Genomic DNA, 22306 nt, shown 5'->3' with positions numbered 1-22306 from the left:
TCTTGAAATGACTCATCTGTTACAATGCAGAATTCATTGTTCTTTAGGTTATGAATATATTTTAAATTATATATAACTAACATAAATATATCAAGTGCTCTTAACTACTGAGCCGTCTCTCAGTCCCCATTTCTCAAACTTCTGATGCCTGCTATTCACATGCTGTCAACTTCTGATGGGGTGACATCCCTGTAGATCCATCAAAGATGGAAAACGCAAGTTAAAAAAAATGCATTGAATCCAGTCAAGAAAGACCAGGAATATTGTAAAAGTCAAAAAGGGCCGTGCCTAGTTTCTTCTGATGGTGCTTTTCCTCCACGAAGCCTAAATTAGAAATTTTAATAGACTTTTTGGCCTCCCCTCTCTTTGTTCCCGTATTGCCGGATGTGTAAGATGTTTAATGTAGGGGCTGGGGAGATGGTTTAGTCAGTACAGTGTTTTCCATGCAAGCATGAGGATCTGAGTTTATTTATATCCCCAGAATTCACATAGAAAGTCTGGGCCCAGGGGCACATGTGCCAGTAACCTCAGCACTGGGGAGGCAGAGGCCTGAGGATCCCCAGGGCTCCCTGGCCACCTATTCAAACTGAACTGATGGACTCCAGGTTCAGTGAGAGATGCTGTCTCAAAACAAACCAACAAATAAATACGGCCGACAGCAATAGAAGAAGATATCTGGCATGGAGCTCTGGCTTCCTATGCATGCTCTCACACTTGTGCATGTACCTACACATATACCATATGTGCAACACACATGTACAAAATCAACAGCCATGAGCCCTACTGGCATTTAATACAGGGCTTCTCTGCTAGCACAGAAAGACATGATGTGATGGGCCAGTTACCTGGTTATTAAGTACGACAGTACTGTCTTCAAGGCGATGGGGTTTCATTTTCCCTCTTTGTATTAGTTCTAGAAATCCAGGTGTTATTTTTGTTGAATCCTAAAATAGTAAAAGCATTCCTACAGTGTTCTGTCCCAGCCAAGTCCCTGTTTCTTCCTGGGCTGCTCATCACCATAGACACCGGGTATCTTGTTCTGCTGAAGTCCCGTTAGGCCGAGCTCCCCTCTGATAGCCTTTGGCTTCTAGGAGAGGAGCCTCTAGTCAAGGCTGCAGGGGAGCCTGAGTCCTAGGCCAGCCAGCCATTCCTGCAGCTTGGTTTCTTTCTCCTGGGTCTCTCTGGGCAAGAGGAAGGCAGGTGTGGGCGGCTGTGAAGTACCTGGCGGGTTCTAAGAACGGTGATGCTATTTTTCTCTCTGTTCCCTGACATAGTGCTAAAGAGGGGGAAATAAAATCAGAAGAAAGAGGGTGAAGACAGGGATACACTTCCAGAAACAGCTGCAGAGGGCATTTAGTCTCATGATCCAGTCAACCGAGAAGAACTTCCCCCTCGGTGCAAGCTTGAAAGGAAGTGAGGAAGAGAAAGAAAGCCCCCAGGAGGTCCTGCATCTCTGTCTTATTGCAGCTTCTTCGACCTCTGAGTAGACTGAGGCTGGGAAGAGCAGACTTAGATGGTACCCACAGCTTGTAGCCAGCTTACTGAAGCCTTTTAGTACCTGAGCCTTGATTTTCCCATCATTAAGATGTGAACTGTGACGCCTACCGTAAGGAGGTATCACAAGATTTCCTCATCTGTAAGTCCTCACATGACCTCTATCCCAACTGGGTCACAGGGTGTTAAAGAGGTCATTATGTCCAGATCTCTAACAGGTGCTAGATGGACATCAGCCCTTTCTCCCCCTCCCATTAGTTAGTGTCTGCTTTCACTGACATCCTCTTCCTAGCCCCTCCTTCATCAGACCACGGTTTCTTGGCCTGCCCCTCCTGAATGCGCCGGGCACAGCTCACATCTCTGCCCTTGTAGTGGACTCAGGGTACCTGTTGTTTGCTGCCCTGGGTATTGGTATTCAAAATCTCTGAACATGTAAGATGAACAAGCTCACTAGGTTCTACCTGAAGTGTCTGTCACCATGGGCTTTGAATAAAGGCAAACAAAGGCACTGTAGAAGTGCCTTGCACCTTTATGACGGATGACCCCTGTGCCTGCAGCTGTGTATGAATGTGTCCACACACTTGTGTCTGCCATCTGCTTCAGACTTCTGTTTCTTTAACACGCTCACTTGTCTGTGTCCGTTGGGTCCTTGAGCTTGCCTTTAGGCCTCTGATTTCACCAGATTCCATTTTCTGTTTTCATGGTTAGAACAGGCTTGCCTGCAACACATTTATTGAGTTGCTTTACAAGAAAAGAAACCGGGGATATTCCATATTCCAGTTTGCTTCCTTAGAGCCCAAAGCACCTTCTTACACACTCTGCAGGCGGTATCCTGCTCCCTGGGATGCTCACTCTTGGGACAGGGTGTGAAAATACATAGCCTTTGCTGTGTGCGTGGTACCATGTTCGCTGAACCGTAATTTCTACACCACCGCCCCCCAAGAGCACACAATAGGCTGGAGAAAAACCTCTGGTGCTCAGTGATCACTCAAGTGTGACTGCAGGCAGCCGCTGCCTCCGGACTCAGGGCTCAGGGTCAGAAACTGAGAACTTAGGCTTCTGAGGCATCCACTCCTGGTATTTGTCATCTTTAGGCCATGCCTGTGTGTCTATCTTGCATTCTTAGTGTGTGAACACCTCCAGAGCAAGGAACATGGCCTCCCTCTAGTACCTTGACATACTACAGCCTTCTTGGGCTCCTTTTATGCATTCACTCATTAGACAAATTTTCTTTAGGGTCTCTACTATGTGCAAACACTGCTTTAGTTGCTGGGATCCAGCAGAGAACATGAAAAATATATTGGCCTCTTAGTATATTCTGAAAGAGCCTTACACACATGCACACAGTAAGTCAGCATTTTGTGTGTGCACACACGTAGAGGCCTGAGAACAGCCTCAGGTGTTGTCCCTCAGGAGCTATCTGCCTTTTTTTTTTTGAGACAAGGTCTTTTATTGGCTTGAGGTGTGGCTATTCAGCTAGGGTGGCCACGGGTCCTGTCTCCACCTCCCCAGTGCTGGGATGATAAGCACGCACCATTGGGTGGGTTCCAGGGATTGAGTTCAGGCCCTTAACGCTAATGGAACACACACTTCACTCGTAATTTCCCCAGCTCTCAAATCAGCATTTGAGTTTAACTTCCTAGCTGTTGGCCCAGGATCCCAAGAGTGGGTTACACTGACAGGCTGTGGATCGTGAGTGATGGGAAGACCATGGGAGGGCTTTATTTATTTATTTATTTATTGGTTTTTTGAGACAGGGTTTCTCTGTAGCTTTGCGCCTTTCCTGGAACTCACTTGGTATCCCAGGCTGGCCTCGAACTCACAGAGATCCGCCTGCCTCTGCTTCCCGAGTGCTGGGATTAAAGGCATGCGCCACCACCACCCGGCGAGAGGGAGGGCTTTAAATATGAAAGGACTGCCCCCAATAGGTCCTGCTGGCTGCTATCCAGGGACATCTGTGAGAGATCAAGGGTGATGATCTCAGGGCAGGCGAACAGGCTAGGGAGAACTGATGATGGAGAGGAGTAGGAAAATTTGGGAGATGTTTTAGGCTGGGCCCCTCAACAGCAGGACCACTGAAATTTTGGGTGTGGCATCGCCTTGCATCGGGGACTGTCCCACATACTGTGGGAAGCTTGGCAGCATCCCACCCTCTGCCCAGCAGGCTCAGCAGCATATACCTCCTGGCTGTATCAGCCAAAATCTCTCTAGGTGCCCCGGGGGCAAAATAGCCCCCAGCTGAGAATCCTGACTGACCCCAGCAATACCTGCTGACAGACTGGGTGTCAGTGGATAGAGGTGGGGATGGGAGAGGCCATCCTTGGACAGAGAATTAGGTTTTGAGCTTCCAGTCTGGTGATATCTGATACCCCTGGAAGGGTATTGCTTGTGACCCCTTATTCAGAGTATTCCCTCCAACCTCTGAAGGGCTGGGTGGACAAGCCATATTCAGTCTTGCCTGTGCCTCTGAAGCCACCACAGAGGTGAACCTTGGTGGACTGGCGAGGGCCCTTCTGGCCACTGTTCCTGAGGATCTGGTTTTAGGCAGAATGACCCTGTGTGTGAACATACTGTTCTGAACTTTCCCTCAGAACTCAATCCCTTAGCCCTTTCTATGGCAGCTGCAAGTCCTTCGGGAGGTTAGGTGTGAGGCCAGCATCTCAGGGACAGAACATTGACCTAGTGGACGCACATGTGAATATAGAGAGCATTCAAATGAGCTGGCCTGAGTTGGGCATTACAGGACTGGGGATAGGAAGAAAGTGGGGTGCAGTGGAATAAAGCTTTGGGTGGGGAGAGAGACTTCTCAGAGGAAGATGTCAGGGGTTAGACACACTGTCAACACTAGTCCTTGGCATTTAGAAACTGGGGTTTGGGGGTTGGGACACAGCTCAGTTGGTAGACATTTGCCTGGTATGCGCCGAGCACAGGCTCAGTCCTCAGCACTATAACTGGGTATGGTGGTTTTCCTGTCCCCTGCTGTCCCCTAGTACTACAGGAAGGTGGGGAGGCAGGAGGATCAGGAATTTAAGGTCATCCTTGACCATACCGAGTTTGAGAACAGCCTGGACAATGTGAGATCCTGTTGGGGGGGTGGTGGAGAGAGAAAGAACTAGCTATAGCATGCATGTGGAGGTGAGAAGAGTCAGTTCTCTCCTTCCAACATGGGAGTCCAAGGATCGAACTCGGGTCCTCAGGTTTGGTGGCAAGTGCCTTTACCCACTGAACCATCTCACTGGCCTAGCACACAGTATTTTGATTTCTTTTTAATACGTTTATTTATTTATTCACTTGTTTATATGTGAGTATATGGGCAAGTGGGTATGCTCTCACGCAGGCTTTCTCAGAAGCTAGAAGGCGTCCAATCGGTCAGTGCTGGTTTGGTGGAACAATCTGCTTGCTGTGTGTGCTGGGATCTGAACTCTGGTCTCCATGACTGTAGGGCAAGTGCTCTTCACTGCTGGACCTTCTCTCCAGTCCCCAAAGCTATTTTATGATTTTTTTTTTTTAAAGTGACTTTAATAGAGAGCCATGCCTGAAACTGCTGAAAAGATGAGAAAGTGTCTACAGACTGTGTCTGGAGTCCACGCCATTCAGCGCACACTGGATGGGAAAGAATAGCAAGGCCATTACGGGATGCAAATGACAGCCACTCACTCAGCAGTGATCAGTATCTTTATTCATACACACTTGCTTCCGAACTACAATGAATGCATCTAACAAAGCGAATCATGCAAACAAAGATTAGAGGTTACACAAATCCAAGAAAACTATGCAGTAATTTACATATCCTTCTCCCCTGCTAGCTGACCAAGTGAGCGGCACCACGGCCCCTCCGGCTCATCAGTAATGGCGGCCTATTCAGGCAGAAAACCTCAGCCTTCACTCCTTCCTCCAAACCAATTTGGGGTTTTGCATGGTGTTTTTCAATGAGAGATTTAAACATGGCGCGTCCTTCATAAAACAAAACAGAAATCATGCAGGAAACGCAACTTCCAATGCTTCTGATCGCCTATAAAAGATAATCTCAAAAACCTTCATAGTCAGGACAGGAGGCCAATTCTTAGAAAACACTTAGGCTCAAAATAGTAGCCACCTTCATGTATAATTTTCAATAGTCTACCAAACCTCCCAAAGAGAGAGTCACATTTTTTCCAGGCAAAATATTAACAAAAATCTACAAACATTGATCACAGAATGAAGCAGGAGACAAAAGACACAGCTGTTTAATCAGAAAGTGCAAAGCTGCCTTTTGTCGTATTTTAGAAAAGGGGGTTCTTACAAAGTGGGACAAGAGCTAGTTTCTGAAAAGTAGGGTTCTGTCTACTCGTACACAGGGACATGGAAGCAGATGCCTTAGGCACACTCGATGCTGCTCTTACTCCTTGGGATAGAAGCTTTGAATTGCCCAGTGGGCAAAATCCTTAGAGGGCATCTCTCAATCTTTACCAAATGTGAGAGACCGAGGGACCAGAAGCAACTGGAGACAGAGTTGAAGAAGCATCCCCTTCTTGTTCACAGACTCTTAGAGAGCAAGAGGAGGGGGTCCTCGAGATCCCCAAGAATGCTCTCCCAGGGCTGCATCAGGAAGGGGGCCTATGAAGCCACCTTCCCTACAGTTTAATGATATGTGGGCTTCAGACTTTAGTGGTGTGGGAAAATCCTGCAGTGGGATTGCAGGTCAAGGGTGCTCTATCCAACTCGGATTAAATCCTCCTATAGGCTCCATGGAATTGGAATTTTATGAAATTTTTATTAGTTTTATTTTAAAAAACTCATTTGAAAAGAATTGAGTTATTAAAGTTTTCTATAAAAAAGTACAAATAGCCCAGGATATTCAGGTCTTCTACTGGAGTTAATAAGTTAATTTCTTGTTTTGGGTTTAAAAAAAAGTCTTTGGAACTTGTGGGCTTCTGGGGAGGGTCACAGTAAGGCTGTTTAATGACTTAAGTGTGTTCAGTGTGTTTATTAACTCACACCTGACCACATGAATGAGGGGCACAGAAAGCTGAGCCGTACATCCTTTTAGCCATTGAGTCCTGATGCTGTCCTACCACCAGGATAGCTGTGGACACCATTTCTAGGACACTGCATCTGTGCATGTCTCAAGCACCCTTTCCCGATTTTCTGGACTATTCTAACAGCAGAAAGAAACATCTTTCTCTCCATTTGCTGCACTGGCCCACACAAGACATGCCAGCAGTCTTGACTGTCCAGCATATTTTGTTAGCAGCAGTTCAAGGAAAACCGTTTTCCAAACCTGTTTCCTAACATTGTGTCAAGCTAGTGTTAGGAAAGCCACTGCTAATCATTGTCCTGAACCTCTCATGGTCAGCATCCTTTCAGGTCCCTGGCTCAGCATGCATCTCCTGAGCATGCCTGTTTGGTGTGCTCAGTCGTGGGGCAGGGGCAGGCACCCCTGCCCTTCTGGGGCTGTAAACAAATAGGAAACAGTGTGACACACAGGAAAGGTGAGACATGGACTGTCAGGTGGTGTTGCCTTGCTGAGGCATTTAAAAGCACATGACCCTCAGTTTCCCCTCTCTTCCATTTTGAGAAAAGAAAGCCATGCACAAAGCCTTCCTATTTTTCCTGCTAAGCAGAAGCTGGCAGGACACTGTTGGCTGTTTTTGTTTGTTTGTTTTTCCAACTTGTGCACCTAGTCTCAGCTGCCCAAATTATAAGAGGAAAAGAGGCGGAGCTGAGTGGCTTCCTTCTAGGGTCTGCTGGCTGGCCTGACTCCACCCAGGGCAAAGGACTTCTTACAGCTGGGAGGGGCTGAGAAGGAACAGACTGTGTCCCTGACAAAATCACACATTTCAGGACCAACAAAGGGTAACTTCCATTTGCAACAATGACCCCCAGTGGAAAGCCCAGGCAGGTACCACAGCCTCTCCCCCACCTTCCCTGTCTTCTGGGTGAACTCAAACCCTGCTCTCTCCTGATGGTGTTGACCTCAGCCTCCTCCTCTTTGGGACACATCAATGGGTGGTTCTTTTGGGCTTGACAAGCCACCACATGCTGCTAAGAACGGTAGCAAGTGAGCGACAACACTTGAGGGTTAAAACTGGCCTCCGGTGATCTTTCATGTGACCATCTCAGGCCGAGCTTTCAGAAAACTCTTGGCCTCCTGAATTTCTCAAATTACTAATAAAAAGGCCAATTAAAGAAAAGGCTCAAACCAGGCCACAGAGATCAGAGGGTGATGTGGTGAAGGGCAGTCATTTTAGTTCCTGGGGCTTCTCATTTGCCTCATGAATTAGCTCCTGCCTGGAGGTGGGCCGCCCATTAACTGCCCAGGGCTGTACCTGGCAGCATACTCCAGCGTCTTCCATTCAACTGGGGAACTTTAGATGCCATGCCAAAAGCAGAGCTAGCAGCCCACTGGCCTGTGGTGGAAGAGGGAAGAGCTGCCACTGACTGAGCAATGGCAGCTCCCAGGGGAATATAATACAAAGTAATTTCAGTGGATTTTCTGGGTCACAGCCAGATGGGTCCTGTGGAGACTCATATTGTGCTAGGTTCTGTCCACAGGACCTATCATTGCAGGCAGAGTCCGACTGAGACCAGGTGCTTCCTAAAGAGCTCCCCCAGGGACTAAACCCTTCAAGGTACCCTCCTGATTCCAGCTGCCACAGTGGTTGCTTCAGTTCAAACAGCAGTCTTTTTCCTGGAGCCCCATTTCACACAAGGCCTGTGAAGTGGGACAATGGTGTAGAATTTTATCAGTTGATCCTGCCTAAGAGCTGTTAATGGCTATACACGAGTTAGTTTTGCAGCAATAACTGTCTCAGGCTGCCCAGATCTTTAAAGTATTAGCCTTTATCTAAATTTAACACTCAGCAGTGTATAAAATAGGCTGCATCATGAATACATCCTTAAATTGTTATCATTTCTCCTAGGTTTCTTCTCCAGTGTGTTGTTCCTTAGGCAAATGCTGGCTCTGTGGCTATGTCATGTTTTCTGGTTTTTTCTCTCCATTTTGAGAATGTCGTTTCATATTCTCTAAGCATACAAGCCACTCAAGGGATTGCACGTGTTTTCTAGGGAAGTTGAATCACTTGGAGCTGGATGCTGGCTATTTAAGGGAAAACTCAAGCCTGCTACTTGCTTAAAGCAAGCAGGCAGCTTGGCACCTTGGGACGGATTGTCTACGACCCTTGTGTTTCTTCTCTGTGGCTTCCCGCACCTTGAGAGGTTCCCTTGGTAAAGAACAATCCTTTCATTTCTAAGGCTCATACACCAGTTTCTTTACTGTTGGACCAAGTATAGTGTTTTTGATAAGGCTGGCCACCAAGATGATGAGTTGAACTTCTAAGAGCCATACTTGAGACCCTTTTTGAGTTCTGAAGTCTAGAATTCATGAAAAATTGCAGAAGAAACTGCTCTCTTCTGGGTTGGCCCATTCCTGGCTCCATATCTCCTTCTGATAGGGGTTTTCAGAACAGCCTATGCTCCTTATCTCAAACACTCTTGGTGGTTTGCACATTATGTGACTGTCAGGCAGACAGGTGGAGAATAACAAAGAGAGCTGGGAGACGCTCTGGGGAGAGATGCCTTCTATAAGGACAGGGGGAACTTCCATTTCCACCTGTTCTTAATGCTGCAAAAGCCTGCCTCTTCTAAACACCATGGACTGGGAAGGCGTTTGACCAAAGATGTGCTCTTCAAAGACCGGAATGTTCTAGCAACAGCTTTAAGACAGTGTGTGCCTCTGAGAAGAGTCTGTTGGTGACAGCTTCAGGGATGATTGTATGTAGGCATGGGGATAAAGTTTGTCTTATGGAGTTTGTGTGTTCTGGAGTACACACTGAGTCATTCTAGGGCAAGAAGACAGACTACATGCTTCTGGTGTGTCTATATGAACATACAGGAAGTAATCCTCCCACCTTTTTACCCCTAGAATCCCCAAAAGACATAGGCTGAAAAGAATAAGACAGACAGACAGACAGAGACACAGAGAGACACACAGACACACAGACACAGACACACACACACACACACACACACACACACACACACACACACACACACGGAGTTCAGCCCAGGTGCTGTAACAATGCCACACGTACATGAACATATCAGGCATACTGGAATTAGATGCTTCCAGATATCCCCAAGAGGAGGAGTGGTGGAGGAACCCAGACAGAGGAGGACATGAAGTTAACAGAGTCTCATCTCAAAAATAATTCCCACAAACAAAACCAGGGTTTGCAGGTAGAATCAAATATATATATATACACATATATACACATATATAGTAAAAGCCTAGTTAAATGTGTAAAGTAGCCATTCATTTTTAAAATTACATCTACATTAAAAAATTAATATATCTGATAGAGTGCCAGTGTGTGGGGTTGCGGGTAAGAGAGAGCACAGCAGCAATGAATAAAGCTAACACGTAAAGCAGACTGGAAACATGAGCCTTCACAAATATAGCACAATTGTGTCTTATAAAAATTATCATAATACTCTTTATACTTGATATAATTATATCAATAATATAGATTAACTTGTTATTAAGGTTTGTTATAAACATGCAAAATCCATTGCATGATGCACTCGCAAAACATATTAAAATCCTTCTAGAAAGAAAACATCTTTGAGCTGATATAAGCATAAAGTATCTTGATCCTACAGCTCCAGGTGTGTCATTCGATAGGAACTGGAAATGGGAGCGCAAACTATACTGTTTTTCATCTCTAAGTGGATGGTAGGGCTAGAGAAGAGGAGGAAAACCAATCAATAGGGACTGATGCTAGTCAACACTTTGATTAAATTACTATACATTGTACTTTCATAAACGACACCGCAGCTTATTAAATAAATAGTACAAAAAGGGATAGGGGCATACACATCAGCTTCTTAGGAAGGTACCCACAAAGGTAGCAAATATTATCATGTGTGTGGGGTTGGCTAACAACACTCGTGAATAGTGGCATGATTACTGATGGCACCCTGGACTGAAGAATCATTTCCCAGAGATTAAAATGAACATACACATGGTTTATCCTTGATCTGAAATGATTTCACATGCTTGTTTAGCAATGTCCTTACATGATTTGGCCTCTTAAAAAGAATGAGTTATCAAGATAGTTATCAACCAAGTAGGGCAACACAGATGATAGATTCAGTGAATATTCATCTGAAGTTTTCTTTCATTGTCACATTGCTGCACTACGGATGTGCTATGACATTTGGGAACGGTGATTAGGTCCATCCTGCCCTCTCAGATTCTAGGGACTGTTTCTATTGAAGCAGAGAATAGAAGCAATGGGGTCTTGAAGACACTACTACCCCCCAACCCCTCATTGCTTACTCTTTGGGCTTCCTGTTCTTTCATTCCAAAGACACCTTGGGTAGAGATGTTTCCAGTGCTTGAGCTGGAGCAGGTTCACTTTACTATCTCTGGTTGAGGGATCCTCATGATGAAAATCCAAAGATGGAGGGTATGGAGAATATATCAAATCGTACCAAAAAGGGAGGGGGTACAAATCTCTTTGTTTTCTAGGAAGAATTAACTTAGAGCCAGATGTGCTTCTACATAATTAAGCTGGACTCTGTACATTATGTCATCATCCACTAAGATAATGTTCTTCATTGTAAAAGAGAAAAGAGAGAGAGATAGAGATAGATAGATAGATAGATAGATAGATAGATAGATAGATAGATAGAGAGAGAGATAGAGAGAGAGAGAGAGAGAGAGAGAGAGAGAGAGAACCTGAAAAGTTGATCACTTATGGACTAATGTCCTTAGAATTTTCAGGTCTCTGTGTGGAACAAAATACAAGGCCATAGCCTTAAAATTTTAGGTTAAGGATCATTTCCCACTGCTGGGGAGGCTGGGGGCTGGGGAGGCATTTGATCTCTCATTTTCAGATTTCATACTGCACTTTGCAAGATTGGGTGCACAAACTGGGGGTTGACATATGAGAACCCTTCAAAATCAGACTGGTCTATGTTAGCGATGACCAGCTGATCTGGTGGTGTTAAGACGGGCTGTCCTCGCGTGAAGAACTTGTCAAAGTTTTCGGCTCCTTTGCCACACTGTGGGGAAAAAAAGAAAAAGAAGAGGTCAGAAGATACAAAACATGGGAGTAGTATTCTGAGAGCATTTGGAGGGAAAGGTCGTGCCCTAAGGAAATTGGGCCTGGCTGGGCAAGAAGACTCTTGGAGGACTTACAGGCCTACTGGAGTCAGAAGCCAGGCACAGCAAGCAACAGAGAGTTACTTGATTGTAAATCTTCAGATATTCTTAGAGTCAAAATTCCAAATGGATACACACTGTTGGTTATAACATAGCAAGAAGACAGCCTCTCTTACTTCAATATTACCTTGTTGAGCAAGCAGAGCTATTAGCATGAATGGTGCACACACAGGGCCATCAGTAATAGCTCCATGTTGAAAAGGCCGTGATGTTGGTTGTGCCTGTAAATACCCTTGAACTGGCAGGGTGAAGTTATTGTATCACATCTGCTTCTTTGTAATAATATTTATAATCAGACAGAAGCTGTGTATCTTTGCCATATAACTGGGATGTTTTAGAAACTCCAGACCTCAGAGTAATCTTAAGGCAGTATGGGGTAGGTACATTGATGATGGTAGGAGATGAGATCTTACACCCAGCGAGAATTCTGCAATCTGGTTAGAGCTGGTCAAGTGGCAGGCAGGTCAACATGGGGCTCATTCTCAGCATGGTCTCAAGGCGGGAGGAGGTAGGCACTTAACTGGGGAGGCACAGTAAGGCCTGTGATGTGATCTGTCTTAAATATTATCTTCCTTCAAGATCAGCCAAGTCATTGCAGATGGAGGCTTCTGGCATAGCTACCTTGTGATTGTCTAACTAGGCAGTTGCTTAAGCAGTAGTGCATGAGAGTCTTTACTCAACTTGGAGTCAATTATACAACTTAGAGTTATATAAGACCCACTGCACGATACACATGCAAAACATTAAACTCATTCTAGGAAGGCAGGGAAGGAGTATCCTCACTTTCCAAGATACCTAGAAAGGTTAAGGCATGTCAAGGTCTCTGGGACTTCCAAAAAAGAGTTGGGAGTTTCACCAATGCTACTAATAATGATTCTGAGCATGCTACAAACCATTGTTCTTTGATCTGCTGATAGCACAGCTAGAGCAACATGAACTTATTTTGAATCAGCATGTTTTAACCTAGAGAGGCATTCTTGGATCTGTAGCAGAGGGCAGTTCTAGGTAATCTGTGAGGTGGAATCTACCCAATTTTCTCTTTTATAGTGTGGAGAGAGGAACTGTATCTCCCCCATCATGATGTTAAAAAGGTTTGCTGTCAAGTTCTACATAGAACCTAGTGCTTGGTCACAGTTCAGTACATATTATTATTAGTATAATTATTACTATTATTATTTTAAACTAAGATCTGTTAGCCTCATGGGCTGTATTTTCTTACCCCTTCTATCTTCTAAATGGGTTTTCTAGAGAATCTCATTTCATTATAATTTTCCTACTTTTTTTCTCAGCAAATAATTGTCTAAGGAGGTAGAAAACATGTCTTAAGTTTAAAGCAAGGTCTTCAAAAACAACAGTATCCCTTTCCAGTATTATCACTTAATAAGCAGTTATGTACTCCAAACTCAAGGACATTTCATACTGCAGTAACGGGGGAGGCAATGTGTGGGGTGTCTGTGTGGTAAGGGCAGAGTTTTGTGTGGTGATGTTGGATGGTGGGAGGAATGTCTTTAAGTCACTCTGTGTTGTCCATACAGGCAATGAAGCACACTCATCATTATCAGTCTCACTCCCGTACATGGAGCAACAAAGCTTCAGCTTTCAAACTGTAAATTCCCATGATGCTTTTCTTTGCAAGAACCCAAAGCACTTCAAAGCAAACGTCAGCAGAGACAGAGCCTGCAGTCACATCACCCCACATGCAGAGGATATCTTGAACCACTGAAAAGGGCTCTTCAGGAAGCAGGTAAGGAACTACTGTTTCCACTCTGGAATTTATCAGGAGTCTGCCTTTGATCTACAAATCACAAATAATGTAAATCGGCTTCCACTGAGGTACCACATTCAACTCTATTGGATGTAAACAGCCAAAGAAACAGTTATCTTTTTTTTTTTTTTTTTTTTGTGTGATATATATTTTTTATTTTACAATACCATTCAATTCTACATATCAGCCATGGGTTCCCCTATTCTCCCCCCTCCCACGCCCTCCCCTTACCCCCAGCCCACCCTCCATTCCCACCTCCTCCAGGACAAGTCCTCCCCCGAGGACTGTGATCAACTTGGTAGACTCAGTCCAGGGAGGTCCAGTCCCTTCCTCCCAGACTAAGCCAAGTGTCCCTGCATAAGTTCCTGGTTTCAAACAGCCAATTCATGCATTGAGCACAGAACTTGGTCCCACTGCCTAGATGCCTCCCAAACTGATCAAGCCAATCAACTGTCTCATCTATTCAGAGGGCCTGATCCAGCTGGGAGCCCCTCAGCCTTTGGTTCATAGTTCATGTGTTTCTATTCATTTGGCTATTTTTTTTCAATAATTGAGTAAAACTGAAATTTATTATAAGCCACAGTCGTCCTAGGGACCTCCATGCTATATATATATATATATATAGCCTTTATGGTTCTATGGGTTGTGGTCTGATTGTTCATTTTATATCTAGAATCCACCAATGAGTGAGTACATACCATAACTGTCTTTCTGGGTTTGGATTACCTCACTCAGGATGATTTTTTCTAGTTCCATCCATTTGCCTGCAAATTTCATGCTTTCATTGTTTTTCTCTGCTGAGTAGTACTCCATTGTGTATATGTACCACATTTTTTTCATCCATTCTTCCGTTGATGGGCATCTAGGCTGTTTCCAGGTTCTGGCTATTACAAATAGTGCTGCTATGAACATAGATGAGCATGTATCTTTATGGTATGAATCAGCATTCTTTGGGTATATGCCCAAGAGTGGTATGGCTGGGTCTTGAGGTAGTTCGATTCCTAATTTTCTGAGAAACCGCCATACTGATTTCCACAGTGGTTGTACAAGTTTACATTCCCACCAACAGTGGAGGAGTGTTCCCTTTGCTCCACATCCAGTTATCTTTTTTTAAATAAGACTTTGTTTTTTAACAAGGTAAGAGTTTTCCTCCAGGGAATCCACTTTTTTAATTGTCATAACTTGGACAAGGGGTGCCATTGTCATCTAGTGGTTAGGATGGGACACTACTAAACGCCCTAAAATGAAGGACTTCCTCTCACCCCCAAAGACTTATTGACTCAAAATGTCAACAGTGCAGCTGTTATAAAACATGGGTTTCCATATATCTAGACTGTAATGAGAGGTCCTGTGGTTGGTGTGAAGGGGCCAAGCTAGGAAACTAGGCAGAAGCAGCCACATGTGGGACCAGAGCATGCAGAAGTTGCAGAAGCCCAAATTGTAAGTGAGTGGTACCACCCTGTGAGGGTTGGCTTTGAGGAAAACCCACTGCTTGGAAGAATTCAAGTACATTTACTGTTGATGCTTTTAGAAAGTGGGCAACAGCACCTGTAAGAAAATATCATTTGTGCTTTTTCTAATACTGACCACGCAAAGAAGAGCGAGGAGGAGGTTCTGAGAAAAAAGAGAGAGAATATGAGTCCTTACAAGGCAGATCGAGGCTAGCCAAGGTAATGTTCTCTTTGCCTGCCTGTCTAGCATTACATTTATGGACTTGTTCTCTGAAAGGATTGTATAAGTGTGGTCCTTTATTTTAATACTGTCTTTATGAGTCTCACAAATTAGTTTCAAGTGAGAAGATTCTTAGTGAAATAGCTGTATATCACCACACATAGCTTTATTGCCAAAGGAGGAAAAAAACAAAAACCAAAAGGTGAGTCCTCAAAATGTACAAAGGGGATTCACACAAACATCAACACAGAGAGACAGGGAAGGAAGAAGGCAGCTAGGGCTTATAAAGCCAAATGTTGTAATAAATGGGATAGAAGCACTCTTTTGGTGAAGCCTCATGCCATCTATACTGAAGACTGTAGAGCTAAGGGGAAAGCCTGGAGCCCCGGTCAATCCAGTCATTGCTCTGTGATCACACAGAATGGACATGTGACTGGTAGTCTCAAAACTGCTCACCGCCAGAGACACCTTCCTCTTTTCTCACCTTAACTCTCCTTGGAATTTTCCCTGGCTCAAAGAAAGAGGGAGAGAAATCACATTTTAGCAAGTCAAGTCTTTTCTTAAACTGGAGAGACCAGAGGCAAGGGCAGACTGAGGACAAAGAATAAAAATTGAATCAGTCAAGTTTAGAAACATCAACCATGAGATAAACAACACAAAACAAAAAACAAACTCCAAACAGACACAATGAGGGGTGAGTATATCTTAGCAGGAAATGGGAAGGGACAGCCTTTGAAAAGTTGGGGGTTGATTCTGAACATGAGATGAGACGCAAGACTTGGAGGATGTTTTATTCTGAAGGTTGTCATACCACAATAAGTGTCGACCCCAAAAAGGGTACTGGGGGGACAGCATGAGGATTTTTATCACAAATCTGATATCATGAAAAAAGAACTGTCTGCACTTCCAAGAAAAAACCAGGCCCAGAAAGAGATGATCTCTTTTGGGAAGAGTGGCGGAGATTGTGAACGGCTTGTTTTTAACAATGCTATGCAGAGATCTTAAATACCACTAGCAAATACAGACAAGGATTATAACAACCAGAGCTTATTGGATATTTGGGCAGGTGATAATACATTTAAGAATCTATTGCCTGGTTCCTGTGATCCAACCTTGAGAGCATCAGCTCAATGGGTAGCGAGGTTTAGGTGCCACCTTGGAGCTGAGTAGGGAGCTAAGAGACAAACATGGATACCCAGTGAGATCTTGGATAAGCAAGCCAATGAGTGGTAGAAGGAGCTAGCTTGACTGCAGGTGCTCTCCCACCATTCATCAGGGCTGAAGCTGAAACACTGTCACCCCAGCCATTTGAAGGGCAGCCTCCATCGCAGCTATAACAACAGACAAGTTTGGGATGTTTGTGACCTCCGAGTTCTAGTCCACTAGACCTTCACAGTGGCTAAGTCAGCTTGCAGACAATGCCTCTGGAGTGAATAAGCATGCTATGCACCTCCAGAGGCCACCAACAGCTCTCACCAGTGGAAACCTTTGCCAGAAAGGTGGCATGGGACAAACTCAGAAGAGAAATTGTCAGCAAGAAGCAGTCCAGACCTGACCAGGTTGGTGTGTGAACCCAGGCAGATCCCTGATCTCCTTGAGAATAGTTGGGGTCTGGTTCTTATCGGGCAGTGCTGACACTTGAGGAGGGATAGCCAAGTGGAGGACCAGGCCAGAGATCAAGAGGCCCAGGGGTAGCTTTAGGAATCTCATTGCATCTCCCTTTAAAGGTAAAATGGGATGTGAGTACCCACCTTCCAGCTGTGGTGAGGGCTGAAGGACTTAGCGTATGTGAGGCCTTTCTAAATGATGAAACAATTTACAGAGAGAAGATACAAATGTGTGGCAATAGCCCTGCATGCAAACTGATGACATTTGAAGAACGAATGAATGCTGTTAACAATCTACCTTCTTTTTTATCTCTTTATTAAGGAGTTAACATCTTTATCATTTTGATACCTCTACCCATGATGATTAGTTTGAATCATCGACTAGAACCAATCTAGAAGCACCTTGGAAGACAGTCTCAATGAGGGATTATCCAGATCAGAGATCAGATTGGCTTGTGGACAAGTCTGTGAGGGATTGTCTTGATTACATTGAGGAAGCCCTGCCTACTGAAGGTGATACCACTTCCTAGCCAGGGATCCTGAACTACATAATAGTGGGAGAAGCAAGCGAGTGCAAACACCATGCATCCATTCTTTTCTTCTCTTCTCCGTGGGTATGACCAGATAGAGTTTTTGCCACCTTGATTTGCCAAAAAAACAACGAGCTAAAATGACCCCTTTATCTCCTAAGCTGCTTTTGTCAGGGTATTTTATCACAATGACAGAAAGAAACCAAGACACTCCCTGTTTAGTAAATTTACCAATCAATAAAGTGACCCAAGAGAAGTCAGACATGGGAAAGATGTTACCGAGCATGGAATGATGCAGGCTCAAGGTGGAAGCTGGGTTGCAAAGTTCTGTACCCATATCCTGTGAAGCAGCCTTCCAAACCCTTTTGTTCTGTGAAAGGGCAGAGGCGGGAGAACGAGCTGTGCTGCAGGGCATGGCTCCTGCCTATGATTCTCACCCCGAGGAGCACTGAGCATGCGCAATACACGTGTTGGTCTAAACTCCACGGTGTCTCGGTAATGTTGAATATAACTCCATGGTTGCTGGCACGGGAATATGAGTGGCTACAGAATAACTGCTAGAAAGCAAAACCACACAAGTCCCAGAGGGTAGGCAGAGTTTAGAACAAATGAAGCATAAAGGTTAGCTGCAAAAGCATAGAAATAAAAAGAAATGTAGAAATCTGGAGAGGACTTCTTACAGTTGCTGGATATGTCAGGGTATCCTTGGCATCAGGAGAGTATTTACCAATACTGAAGTCTCTGTTCTGGGGGAGACTACAGCCCTGTGCTGTGTAGTGTGAGCATTTGTGAGAATATCACCTCACCTCTGCACAGTTCCCTTTATCTCTTTGTATGAGTTAAATAGCCAGTATCAGACACAAGTTGGTGTAATCTGCCTCATGCTTCCTGGGAGGTAAGGTCAACAGCACAGAAGGCCCTGGGCAAGACCTCTGGCTACTGCTCTGCCCTTTCCACAGAGATCAGCATACTCGGGGAAGGCCTCGATGCAGGGTGAGGGCAAGCAGCGGCACACACATGGTTAATGGTTAAAAAGTGCAGTTAGTTTGCTTAGTCACTCAAGGTCCGGGAAGGGCGCTCACCGAAGGACTGGATGCCCACTGAAGCCAGTGCATTTTGGTAGAGAAAGTCTGGAGAATAAGAACGGACAGAGGAGAGGATTTGGAGATGTCAAGAATCAGGAACGGCCATGTGAAGAATGCCATGAACCCATGAACCTCTGCGGTACACTGCTATGTGAAAGATGTAAGATGTGAAATGCTGACTATCTCCTTTATGTATGGGTTTACATATGCATATAACTTTCTGGAAGGTTACAGAAAAGACCATGATTGTGGGACTAGAAGTTAGGGAGGAGGAGAGACCATCTTTCCTTTTATATTTAGTGCTTAGCTGATCATTTGGCCACAGATGGATAGTATTTTAATGGTAATAATTGCCTGAAAGTGATAGAGATGTCCTCTACTTCTGAACATATCCCTGGGGTGAGGGACTAGAGAAGGGCTTTGGTTTTTTGGACATCATTAGACATACTCAGCTCACCTATTGCCTTGGAACATTGTCTTGGGAAGGGCAAGTGCTATTTGGAAGGAGTCTAATTTTCTGGATGGGTTTGCTGACAGATACAAGATATACGTCCACACAAGTGTGTGCTTTAGTCAAGCACGATGGCACACACCTTTAATCCTAGCACTCAGGAGGCAAAGGCAGGTAGATCTCAGAGTTCAAGGAAGCTAGCCTAATCTATACAGTGAGTTCCAGAATAGCCAGGGCTATATAGAGAAACCCTTTATCAAAAGACAAAACAATAAAGTGAGAGCATTATGAGTGTATGCTTATACAGGCCAGAGGACAATCTCAGCTGTCATCCCTTAGAATCTGTCTACCTTGTTTTTTGAGACAGTCCCTTACTAGTCTAGAGCCTCCCACATAGGCTGTGTGGGATGGTGAGTGAGACCCAGGGATCTGCTTGTCTACATTTCCCCAGCACTGGGATAATGGTTGTGTGCTATCACATCTGGCTTTTTCAATCAGCATATTCTTGAGGCATGCGAATAGTTCCAGCTTATCAAGTGTTATTTTCTATGGGATAAAAATGTGCATTCCATTTGGCCTTTCTTTACATAAGTGGCTAGATGTTGGGGATTTAAAGTTCTCTTTTCCAAAGTAGTACAGTGACCATCATTGCTGTGGACTTGACCTTTGGACAATGTGAACATGTCAACTTGAGGCAGACAAGGTCTATATGTATGTATATAATCCTTAACCACCGAAGCTCTAAGGCTTAGAATTTACTTATACTTATTATTATTAAAAATGTTCCATTTATTCCAAGCAGAAAAATATTTGAGAAAGTAATTATTAAAGAATAGGAGAAAGTGCTTGCTTCTAATTCACCAGTGAAAGATGCTGACAGCGAATGATTTAAAGGCTTAAATCAAACCCTGCTACACCATGATGCAATTTCTTCTTTCTCCAAGGATGGTTAGTGTTTTTAAATTGTCAGCAAAGCTCCTTGAGTCTTGAGAATCTCAGTTTTAATTAGCATCCCGGTTACTGGCTCAACAGAAAGACCAGGAAAATGAATCTGCCTGCCACTCAAGAGGGCTGATTAGATGTGCCAGAGACATGATCTCAGTCAGATAGCCACTACGGACTTCCTCCTCCACCTGTGTAGCACCTGCTCTATACAAGCAACTGTGCAGACTCATTATCGAAAGGACACTGTGCCATGAGATGTCCTCAAGTTTAGAAAATATGTACAGAATCATTTATGTTCCAAGAAGCATTACAACAACTACTTAATCTCAAGAGGTTCAGGAAAACGTGTGTGTATGTGTGTGTGTGTATGGATTCAGAGAACAAATTGAAAAAAGCACAAGGTAAGCATGGTCCAATGTTAACATCTAGGCAATGGGAATGTAGACATTCTTTTTCCCCTTGTAGTGCTGGGATTGAACCCAGGGACTTATGTCTGCCAGGCAAATGCTGTACCTCTAAGTCACACCCCTAGCCTTTGGCTTTTTTGAGACTGGATCTCACTATGTAGTTTGGGCTGTCTTCCAGTTCATGATCCCACTACCTCCACCTCTTGAGTCGTGGTATTACTGGAGGGCTGCCACCATGCCCAGCTTCCCAACTCTCGCAAGTCTGAGAAATTCTTTCAAAGTAATTTAAAAAATAGCTGCCAACCCCAAACCATCATCATATTCTCTAAACAAGCTAATGATGTCATGCAAGGGGACCCTCATCTTGTAAGCATCTCCACTGTGGGCTCCTTTCATGGTGGGGGAAGGAATCATGATTGTACCCGCTCATCCAGTGACACCTATGTCTACACTTGCTGTCTTTGGCTCTTGCTACAAGGATGACAAGGCCCCCGGGACAGTTATTCTAGTTTTTTTCTACCTCCTTTTGATAAAGCAACTACAATAATTTCCCAAGGAAGGTTGTCTCTTAGAGATTGGCACACCTAAAAAAATGTTTTGCCTACCTGTGAATTCAAGAATATTTAGTTCTTGGTGTTGACATTACAGGTTAACATCCCTCCTCTAATGTGCCTTCCAGTACAGTGGCTATTTCTGGCTTGCCCAGGAAGAGCTATTGTGCTTTCTTGTGCCAATGGAATTATATATATATATATATATATATATATATATATATATATATATATATATATATAAAATCAATTAACTGGGCTTTTGCTGTGTCTGTAGACACTGCTACTCATTTCAGGTGGGGAAATGGAGTGAAGACTCCGGGCCACTTCATTTGCATGACTAATCCATCAGGAGAGCAGTCCTGCAGTCAAGGGCTCCTTAGCATCTGGGAGCTTTTACATTTTATGCCAAGCAGAAAGAGAGGGCTGTTCTTCCCTTAGTGAGAGTCAGGTGGCCAAGCAGGTTGGTTGTATGGCTCCTTGCCTGCTTGAAGCCACAGGAGAGAAAGAACATTCATTTCTTCTGTAACTGAAGATGGACCTTTTTCAGAGACAACATGTCTTCTAAAAACAGCCCCTCATTCATGGAGTTGTCCAAATATGGACAGCCTTTCTTTTAACGACTTGGGTTGTCTGTGGGGAGCATTGGGCACATCATGGCTGAAGTTTATTGTATGTGTTTCCTTGGGCAGGCTCACTGGGACCCTATGGGATGGCGGTTTTCTCATAAGGATGAGGAGACAGTAGTCTAGTGGTTTACTGCTGGGTCGGCATGGCACATCTGTCTAGTTTTACCTTTATTTGAAACAAATTAGCACAGGAAAGCCTCTACCTCACCTAGGGATAATCTTGGCTTCACGGTGGCACATGGTAGCCTCTGGAGGACAGACATGGCTCTGCCAGGGACTGGGCCTTCTCACCATGGTCACTGTAGGACAAATTCTTCCCTCACTGCTGAGACTCCAGTCCCCATTTTTGATACCCACTACTCTTGTCTTGTTGCTCTCCTAAGTGTGACATCCCACAGGAGGCAGGCCACAGAAGCAGTGGTGGCCTTGACTTGATGTCAGTGGGAGATGGAAGGTCCTGTAGAGAACCCCCCAATGGATTCTGTACCATAAAGGGTCTTTTGCTGGGACACCTCACATGTTGCAAGGACACTTTGGTCTAAAGGTTAGCTTAAGTTGTTACTCAAGTGGTAAAAAGGTGTAAACAGACTGTACACCAAGGGAACCTTGATTCCTCCAGGGAAGTTCCACTTCTGCCCTGCTATGTGGTACCTCTCCCCTTCCTTCTAGTGAGGGGGAGGGTGTCCGTAATTCTGGAATCATTTTTTCCGAGGTTTATGAGTAAAGTGGTAGAAAACAAAAGACAAAAGCAAAACAGAACACCCCAACAGACTCCTGAATCTACAATCACGGATGAGATGCCCTGAGGCAGCCAGCCAGGATTGTGAGCACTTGAAGTCCCATGGCTGGTACTTAATTCCATGGAAGCCGGAGCAGTACAAATGGAAGAAGAGCTAATGGCCCTTAGTCCTGCAGATCTCGGGGAAATTGGCTCATCAGTGCTTGTTAGAACCCACCAGAAGGC

The 22306-nt window shown here is 44.6% G+C and overlaps 1 protein-coding gene across 1 annotated transcript in view; it reads right to left on the bottom strand.

Annotated features, from left to right (window-relative positions):
- Positions 1 to 5151: 5151 nt before the first annotated feature.
- Positions 5152 to 22306, bottom strand: part of Prkca (protein kinase C alpha) — a 403981-nt gene continuing 386826 nt past the window's right edge. The window contains exon 17 of the mRNA XM_028865238.2: positions 5152 to 11541. Within this exon, the coding sequence (XP_028721071.1) occupies positions 11377 to 11541 (165 nt within the window). The 3' untranslated portion in view covers positions 5152 to 11376. The remainder of the gene's footprint in view (positions 11542 to 22306) is intronic.

This window comes from Peromyscus leucopus, chromosome 8b, assembly GCF_004664715.2.
Source record: "Peromyscus leucopus breed LL Stock chromosome 8b, UCI_PerLeu_2.1, whole genome shotgun sequence".
Taxonomy (NCBI): Eukaryota; Metazoa; Chordata; class Mammalia; order Rodentia; family Cricetidae; genus Peromyscus; species Peromyscus leucopus.
The sequence above is the reverse complement of the archived record's forward strand: the minus strand, read 5'-3'. Positions and strand labels throughout refer to the sequence as shown.